The 8,963-nt window shown below is 41.1% G+C and overlaps 1 protein-coding gene across 2 annotated transcripts; it reads right to left on the reverse strand.

Annotated features, from left to right (window-relative positions):
• Positions 1-6,223: 6,223 nt before the first annotated feature.
• LOC109191903 (homeobox-leucine zipper protein HAT5-like) lies at positions 6,224-8,675 on the reverse strand. 2 transcript variants are annotated; one of them, XM_019342583.1, is made up of 3 exons: positions 8,061-8,675; positions 7,308-7,684; positions 6,224-6,931 (listed from the first exon to the last, which is right to left on the reverse strand). In XM_019342583.1, the coding sequence occupies exons 1-3, from the start codon at positions 8,206-8,208 to the stop codon at positions 6,470-6,472; spliced, it is 987 nt and encodes a 328-aa protein (XP_019198128.1). In that variant the 5' UTR covers positions 8,209-8,675; the 3' UTR covers positions 6,224-6,469. The 2 variants fall into 2 exon arrangements, with proteins under 2 accessions (XP_019198128.1, XP_019198127.1); XM_019342582.1 differs by having other exon boundaries at positions 7,308-7,690; positions 8,061-8,674.
• Positions 8,676-8,963: the final 288 nt, after the last annotated feature.

The following is an 8,963-nucleotide window of genomic DNA, read 5'->3' on the forward strand; positions in this document are numbered from 1 at the left end:
TAGTCCATGAGCCCTTATCCCTAAACCCGATCCCCTAGTTCTAGAAGGAATAGAACTAACCCTAATTAGGGACTCTTAGGTATATAAATAGGGGGCATAGGAGGCACCTAGAACCCACACCACAATAATCCCTCACCACATAAGAAGTTCCAAGAATCCCCATAGGAGAAATCAAGAAAGAAGGAATCTTAAAAAAGACCTTTCATAGCCAAGGAAATTAATTAAGGCTAAGAGGTAACCCGTGTCTCAACAAAACCTATTTTCCTTGCTATAATTATCTTCTTTGGCCTCCTCTCTATACTTGTGTCTTGATGAATCGTTTATGATATTGATGATAGGTTCTTGATAATTGTGAGATGATTTTATGTGTGATCTTGATGAACTTGATGATGATAAGAGGTTCTTGATGATTATGTGATGTTCTTGATGAATCTTGATGTTTTAAAGAAGAACTATGATTTTATTGATTTGAATATGAATAGAGCCCTAGGTTAAAAATTGGGAATTTCGTATTGTGTTATTCTTGATATAATTGGGTGGGATTTCGCATGTTCGGGCGTTGATTATGTTTAGAAGTCATGATAGGATATGTGCTATATGATTCTTGCTTTTGATCCGTTAATTGTCTACGTGGTGTCTTCAATTGCGTTTAAAAGTGTCTAAGCATTGTTTCGGGTTCCACAACGGCTCCCGGGACGTTTATTTTGGTAAAGAGTCAGTGGGGGTAGGTGGGGGTAGGGGGATCCGCCACCTACCTGCTGCCCGAAAAAGGGCGTCGCCGACAGTGGGCAGCAGGCGGGCAGGCGACTGCCCGCCGGGCACCCGCTGCCCGGAGACTGGTCGCCGGCGGGTGGACCACCACCCACCGGCTACCCGCTGGAAATTGTCCACTTCGGGACTCCGGCATCCCCGTATGATGTTTCCCCGACCCTCGTGGTGTCCCAACGGACTCCGTTTATCGTGCCTAAGTCTAGTTTGATGTTTCGGGTACAGTTCGTAGGATAAATGAGTCTTATATATCGCACGCTAGTTGAATTGGTATCCCGTTGGTCTAGGTGAAAGAAGTATGAACCCCTTAGGATTATTCCTAGTTTGTGGATGACCACGCATAGGTTTCATTATACGTTTTCTCCCCTTTTCCCAACGTGTTATTGTGGGTTGCATGTGCTTGTTATGTGTTATGTGTGCATGATACCCCAATTTGGTTGCGATCAAATTGGTTATTCCTGAGCTGCGGTTCAGAAGCTGGCTGCGGTCAGAATTACACTTTCGGGCTGCGGTCCACCGTTTGGTTGCGATCAATCGTTTTACATGAGCTGCGGTTCATATTCCTGGCTGCGGTCAGATAATCACTTTTTGGGCTGCGGTCCACCGTTTGGTTGCGATCAAACGTTTTATATGAGCTGCGGTTCATATTCCTGGCTGCGGTCAGATGATTACTCTTGGGCTGCGGTCCACTGTTTGGTTGCGATCAAACATTATGATGAGCTGCGGTTCATCGGTCGGTTGCGATCGACCCCTTCCTATTGCGATACGAGTCAGGGTGCTGCGGGACCGTGTCAGAGCTATATGCGCTGACCCTCATGTATGGGCATGCGATTGGTCCTGTGGCGCCACCAAAGCGTGCTTGTGTGTGAGGAGATACGATTTGGGATGTTGATATGAATGAGATGAAGTGAATCTGTGACCATAGTATACATGCTAGTATCTTTATATACTTGATTATAACTGTTGACTGTGCTTATCCCTATCTGTCGAGTCTATTGTTGGTTTTAAAACTAGTGTCTCCTAACCATATATCTTCCTGCTTCAAAATGGTTTTCGTATATCTATATATATCTATCTATAATGTATTTCAACGCGTTGGAGTGGGTTACCAGCATCTCTCGCTGAACAGATATATTTGGCTTTCAGGCACAAAGGTGTAGACACTGGAGCGCGCTAGAGATTTGGAGCGTAGAGTAGATAGTTTCCCTTTCGGCCTGCGTGCCATGCTTATGTATTCATATTGTTGATGATATTAGTTAGTTAGCCTGTGCACCTGAGTTCTCTAGCTCAGGTGTGGCATAGCACCCCGTACTCGACTACATTATCTTTTGGGATTTAATGAGAATTTACCTTTATTATATAAGTTTCAAAAGCTTTAAAATTTCGGGGTGTTACACCTGGTCTCTCTTCTTCTCTATTATCTGTCCAACGTTTTGCAAAGGACAATAATGTTTTCTTTGAGTTTCACCCTCTTTGTTTCTATGTGAAAGACATTTTGACCAAGAAGGTTCTTTTTAAGGGACATGCGTCTGAGGTCTCTACACATGGCATGCGTCTTCTGCTTCCCCTGCTGCATTTTTTGTTGCACAGTTCTCTTACGTTTGGCACATGCGATTGGGGCATCCTCATTCTCGAGTCTTACGTAAAATTTTAGCATCTTCGTCTGTTGGTACATTTAATTCTAGTGATCTTCCCAATGTTTGTTCCTCTTGTCAATTAGGAAAATCTTCTCGTTTTCCTTTGTCTCGTGCCGAAACTACTAGTACGCATCCTTTGGAATTAATTTATTCAGATATTTGGGGCCCTGCGCCATTACTTTCTGCGTTTGGCTTTAAATATTTTGTATTGTTTGTGGATGATTACACTCGTTATATGTGGTATTATCCCATGCGTGCTAAATCTGATTTGTATGCTATATTTGATAAGTTTCGGTCACTAGTTGAACGTTCCTTTTCTCGCAAGATTATTTCTTTTCAATCTGATTTATGAGGAGAATATAAAAAGCTTGGTTCCACTCTTGCGTCCTTAGGTATTTGTCATAGGCAATCCTGTGCGTATACTCATGAACAAAATGGCAGGGTAGAACGTAAGCATATGCATGTTGTTGAAATCGGACTAGCACTAATGGCCCAATCCTCTGTTCCGTCTCGTTTTTGGGATTATGCTTTTGAAACTGCGATTTATCTAATCAATAAAATGCCCACTCTTGTCACATCTGATAAATCTCCTCATTATGTTTTGCATCGGTCTACTCCATCTTATTCATATCTGCGTGTTTTTGGGTGTTTATGCTTCCCAATCTGCGTCCCTATAATCGCAACAAACTACAGTTTCGGCCATCCCCTTGTGTCTTTCTAGGATATCCTCCATCTTTTCGTGGCTATCGTTGTTTAGACACTAACACTAACAAGGTTTTTTTATCTGTCGCCATGTGCGATTCGATGAGACTGTCTTTCCTTTTGTTGCTTCTGTGGATTCGCATGTTCCAAAACCACGCCCGGAGCCGTGGGGTGTTGCACCAATTGTTTCTGGTGGTGATCCGACTATTGTCACGACTCGTGACCCTCCTGTCGCGCCCATAGCCGCTTTTGAGCACCACCGCCAGCAGCCTGCTACTGCTGAGCCCGTGACCGAGTCCGAGCGGACAGTCACGGACCAGCCGGCTCCTCGGCGAAGAGGCTGGCCTCGTGGTCGGTCTCGTCCCGCGCCCTCACCCGTTCGCTCTCATGGAATGAATACGAGAAGTCCGGGACCACATGATCATGTTGCTTTATCTGCTGTTGTTACTCCTAAGCCTACATGTTTTACTCAAGCGGTTAAATTTCCTGAATGGCGTGATGCAATGGATTTGGAATTTAATGCCTTGGTGCACAATAATACATGGAGGTTTGTTCCCTTTAAATCAGGTATGAATGTAGTTGGATGTAAGTGGGTGTTTAGAACCAAGAGAAAGGCTGATGGTTCGATTGAGCGTTACAAGGCTCGGTTAGTTACCAAGGGATTCAATCAGATTGCCGATGAGGATTTCTTTGAGACCTTTAGTCTCGTTGTTAAACCGACTACGATACGTCTTCTCTTATTCCTAGCTATTTCTCGTGGATGGACTATTCGACAGCTAGACATACACAATGCTTTCCTAAACGGCAATCTCGTTGAGACAGTTTATATGCGCCAGCCCCTGGCTATGAAGACAAAACGATGCCCGGGCACGTTTGTCTCCTTCAACGTTCTTCGTATGGGCTTAAGCAAGCTCCCCGTGCTTGGTTCACACGTTTGCATGATTTTCTGGTTTCTGTTGGTTTCTCACCTTCCAAGACTGATATATCTTTATTTATATATTCACATGGCAATACTCGTCTATATTTTCTGGTTTATGTGGATGATATTTTGGTTATGGGTTCTGATTCGGCTCATGTGACTGATCTTATTGACAAGTTGGCTCTTGAATTTAAAGTTCGTGATATGGGAGTGCCTTCTTTTTTCCTGGGTATTGAGACTATTCTGTTGTCTGGTGGCATGCTTCTGTCTCAACAACGGTACATGAAGGATATTTTAAAACGGGCAGGTATGGTCGAGGTATGGTTGATTGCAACCCCGTGGCCACTCCGGTTTCAACCGCGAAGGCCGAGACTGGTGCTGTGGTGCCATATGCTGATCCCACTCAGTATCGCAGCTTTGCAGGTGCTCTACAATATCTTACGATAACTCGTTTTGATCTTTCCTATGCAGTCAACTGTTTGTGTCAGCACATGCACTCTCCCTCCACTGCGGATTGGGCGGCTCTCAAGAGGGTGTTACGGTATGTAAATGGGACACTACATCTCGGTCTTAAAATTGCTTCCTCTCGCTCTCTGGATATTCATGCTTATTCTGATTCCGATTGGGCTGGCAATCCTGATGATCGAAAATCTACCAGTGGTTTTGCTGTGTTTTTGGGGACCAATCTTGTCTCATGGGTTTGTCGAAAACAGCGTACTGTGGCTCGTTTCTCAACTGAGGCAGAATACAAAGGACTCGCTGATGTTTTTGCAGAGGTTACTTGGCTCATATCTTTGATGAAGGAACTCGGGTTTGCGCCACCTTCTGCGCCCAAAATCTGGTGTGATAATCTGGGTGCTACTTATCTATGTGTTAATCCGGTGTTTCATGCTCGCACCAAACACATTGAGATCGACTACCACTTTGTTCGTGATTAAGTAGCAAAGAAGAAATTACAAGTCAATTTTATTTCTACCAAAGATCAAATAGCGGATATTTTACTAAGTCTCTTTCGTCTGTACGTTTTAATTTACTCCGTTCCAAACTCAATGTTTTGGCTGACCAAACTTGTGCTTGAGGGGGAGTATTAGGACTCTATTATTCATTTTAGACTAGGACTATATTATTCGTGTTAGACTAGAATTCTATCTAGCATCTCTATATATTCGCTCCCTGTACCCTCAGACATTATTATTGAATACAACACAATTATATTCTCATCGTCTATACTTAGCTTATTAATATGGGAGTTTTCACGTTTAAGAGCAAGCTCAATAATTTTTTTCTTTTTTTTTGGATTTTTGCAATGACGAGTAGGAAAGGGAAGAGGGAAAAAGAAAGAAAAAAAAAAGTAACTTACAGGCCCTGCTAGGCACGGCTGTCCGCCATACGTGCAACATTTGAGCAGCTTTTTTCACTTTCCTCCATATGCAGGTTTCACAAAAAATTTTCATGTGTAGGAATAAAAATCCATTACTCTTCCCCTATTTGCAAAAACCTACCATCATATTTTTTTCTTCTGCAAAATTACAAAAACCACCCTAAAGTCCATTGATGGGGTTACCCCATTTTATCTTATTAAAGGTCATCTCCAACGGGTGAGGCAAAACGGAAAATTCTCAAAAGAAACGCCAAATTCAATCTTCAATGGGAACGACAAAATGACAATTTTTTGTGGATTGTGAATACAGTTGCGCCAAATATGGCGTAACACTATTTTTAAAATTTTTATATTCATGTTTTACCCTTGTTCTTTTTTCTTAATTCCTTTTATATATATATATATATATATATATATATATATATATATATATATATATTGTTAAACACTTATACGTAAATTTTATATTACTAAACATAAATTATATCATTTGAAAAATCCCATTAAGACGATTAAAACAAGACTAATATTAAATATAAATTAATTAAAAATTAAACTACATAAAGTATAATTTTAACAAAATTAAAGCAAATTACATCTAAAATTATTTTAATTATAATTATATGTTATATTAAAATATTTAAAGTTTTAATTTATGAGAATACTAATTATTTTAGTGAAGATATAAAATTTGGTGTGATGGGTTGAAGATGAAAAAAAATTAGTATAAGAGTATGCTGAGAATATTCTTTTGGTGTAATAGTTCAGTAAACAGTATTTGAGACAAGAAGAAAAGGTAAACATTTATCCAGGCACTCGACAAAATGCATCTGATACAGTCTTAATTAATTGAAAGCAGTACTACTACAAAGTGTAACATTACATGGTTTCCAATTCCTGATTGGATTTTTTATTGCTGTTGACACAAACTAATATACAATAATACATGAATGGACAGTGTGGACAGTATGGTATTACTTGCTAACTTGGTGCCATTTTATAAGGAACATCACCTATGTCCCTGCAGGCCATAAATTCACCAAGTCAACGAGTAATTGCAGCTTAATAAGGCCAAAACCCAAAGGTTTGATCTTCAACTGGGAATCCATACAAGGATGAATTGGTGGGAGGTATGGCTATGGGGTAATGATCTTCTCTGACCTTTGGGAACACAGACAACGACTCCGAAGCAGCCATGAAATTCTTGCTGAACCTATCGTCTTCGTCTTGTGATAAATCTGAGTCTGACCGCTCTGGCTCGAAGACATAGGAAGAGTCCCCCCCGATGTCGGGAAAAGACGAGTGAACCCCATCGGTGTAGCGAGGGCTGTCTGAATCCAACACGTCGCTCTTACTCGGGCTTGTACCTTCCAGCTTAACAGGCAGGGCTGGGGATGATGCTGCAACTGAATCAGCCATATGGTCTTTCGACAGTGCTTCCAAAGGGTGTTGGATATCATCTCGAAACTTTAACGTTTCCTTTTCTTTACCCTTCACAACTAGCTTGTCCGTGACGCGAAGAACCTGGGCAAACAAACACAAGCTAAACTTATTGTGTTGAGCATATAACCATTAATGTGCAATCCAACTATCAGCTTAGGCTTTTAGTTGAGATGGAGCACATGCTTCGATTATTATTAGGCGGAGGCCAATAAAGGGCCAAGTCCATCAATTGGTGGCTAAGGGATTGTTGGGCGAAGGCCGGTGAAGGGCCAAGTCCAGCACCCTGCCTCTCGAAATTATGATAGTAATCTATAAGGAAATAAAGTTGCACCTTCACTATTATAAGCGTTTGATCCTAAAAAGTGGTATCAGAGCCAGGTTTCGGGATATATGGGGTTTGAATCTATTGTAATCTATTGTAAAGCTAGCTTAATGATGACTTGAGATGTTACTATACCTCGGCCTTCAGACTATCCTTCTCCTTGAGAAGGCTATCGTATTTTGCTTTCAGATCATCATATCTAGCCTTCAGCCCATCGTAATCTTTCTCGAGCTGTTTGCCCTTCCAGCGTGCACGACGATTCTGAAACCAAATTGCAATTTGGCGCGGCTGCAGCCCGAGTTCCTTAGCGAGCTGAACCTTCCTTTCTGGCTCGAGTTTGTTCTCGACCTCAAAACTCTTCTCAAGGAACTGCACTTGGTCACCCGTAAGCCGCCTCTTCTTCTCTGGCTGAAGAAAGTATTCGTCGGAGTTCTCACATTCATTCTCATCTTGATCATATTTTCGAAAGAATCCCCCTTTGCCATCACAGAAGCTAACCATGGAACTTGACCCTGAGCCTAACACAAAGGTTGGGTTTTTGTTCAATCAAGACATTAATGATTCTAAACAATACAATGGATCTTTCATTTCTAGCATAAACTATATATAGTTATAAATCTAATCTTAGCCTATCTGTACTATGAATCATGCAGAAAAAGAAGAAGAATATCAATATGCAATCCAATTACAGAGCCAAATCTTCATCATACAATAAACTCCAAAACAGATTAATCCAATTTCCAGAAATGATCTCCCCAAACATAACAACAGATAAGCAAATACATCAAAATTTCCACTTTCTTTGCAAAACCATAAAGATTATCAGAAGAGTGTAATAGCAAAGCAAGAAAAAGAAAAAGTCAACGGTGAATAAGTGAGAGATCTAACCATGAAAAGAAGGTGAAAAGCCAGGTGTGAGGAGAGGCTCTTTGGAGGACTGGAACGGAAGCCTCTGGTTCTGAAGAAAAAGAGTGTTGAAACTAGAATCCCCGGCGCCGGCGCCGGCGCCGTAGAACAAACCGCGACCCGCTTCCATAGCTGTGAAGACAAGATCACGAAGGGTAATTACAAAAGAAGGGTTATCAGGCAGCCGCCGTAGCTAGACTTTTTACGGTAATCTTGATCCCAACCCGGAGCGCCTCTCCTTCCCTTACCCCTTAACCCGGTTTGCATACACAAATAAACGGAAAAATAAAATCTGGGTTTTAGATCTTATGGCGGAAAAAGCTGGTGATGATGATTTCAGTGATGTGGGAAGTGTGAGAACACCTGCTGATCACCACCGCCATCATAACCCCAATCTCTTCTTTCACAATTCTATGTATGTATGATTGTGTATATACACAGAGAAGTAGAGAGGGAATCTCTGGTAATAAGGATATGGGTATTTGGAAGAGAAGACGACAATGGAGAGACAGAAATGTGAAATGAGATTCTGCCTTTGAAAGCAGAGAGAGAGAGAGAGAGAGAGAGAGAGAGGAGTTGGCGAAGTGGAGAGGAGACTTTGAAATGGAGGGTTAATATAACAACATTGATTAGAGAAAAGCCAAATAACAGCTGAGCTGCCAAAGAAGGATTCTTGGATCTGGTTTAGTGCCTAAACCTGAATCTAACCTCTAACTTACCATAATACCCTGCATTTTTTGTTTGCTTCAAATAATATTTACTACTATTTTAAGAAAAGTTAAACAAACCTTTGATTTTTTTTTCTCATATAAAATTATAGAATTTTCTTAAAATATACTTCATTCATGGCTTTGCCAAAAAATTGATAACTTTGCTATAGTCAAT

Source organism: Ipomoea nil, unplaced genomic scaffold, assembly GCF_001879475.1.
Source record: "Ipomoea nil cultivar Tokyo-kokei standard unplaced genomic scaffold, Asagao_1.1 scaffold1721, whole genome shotgun sequence".
In the NCBI taxonomy this organism is placed as follows: Eukaryota; Viridiplantae; Streptophyta; class Magnoliopsida; order Solanales; family Convolvulaceae; genus Ipomoea; species Ipomoea nil.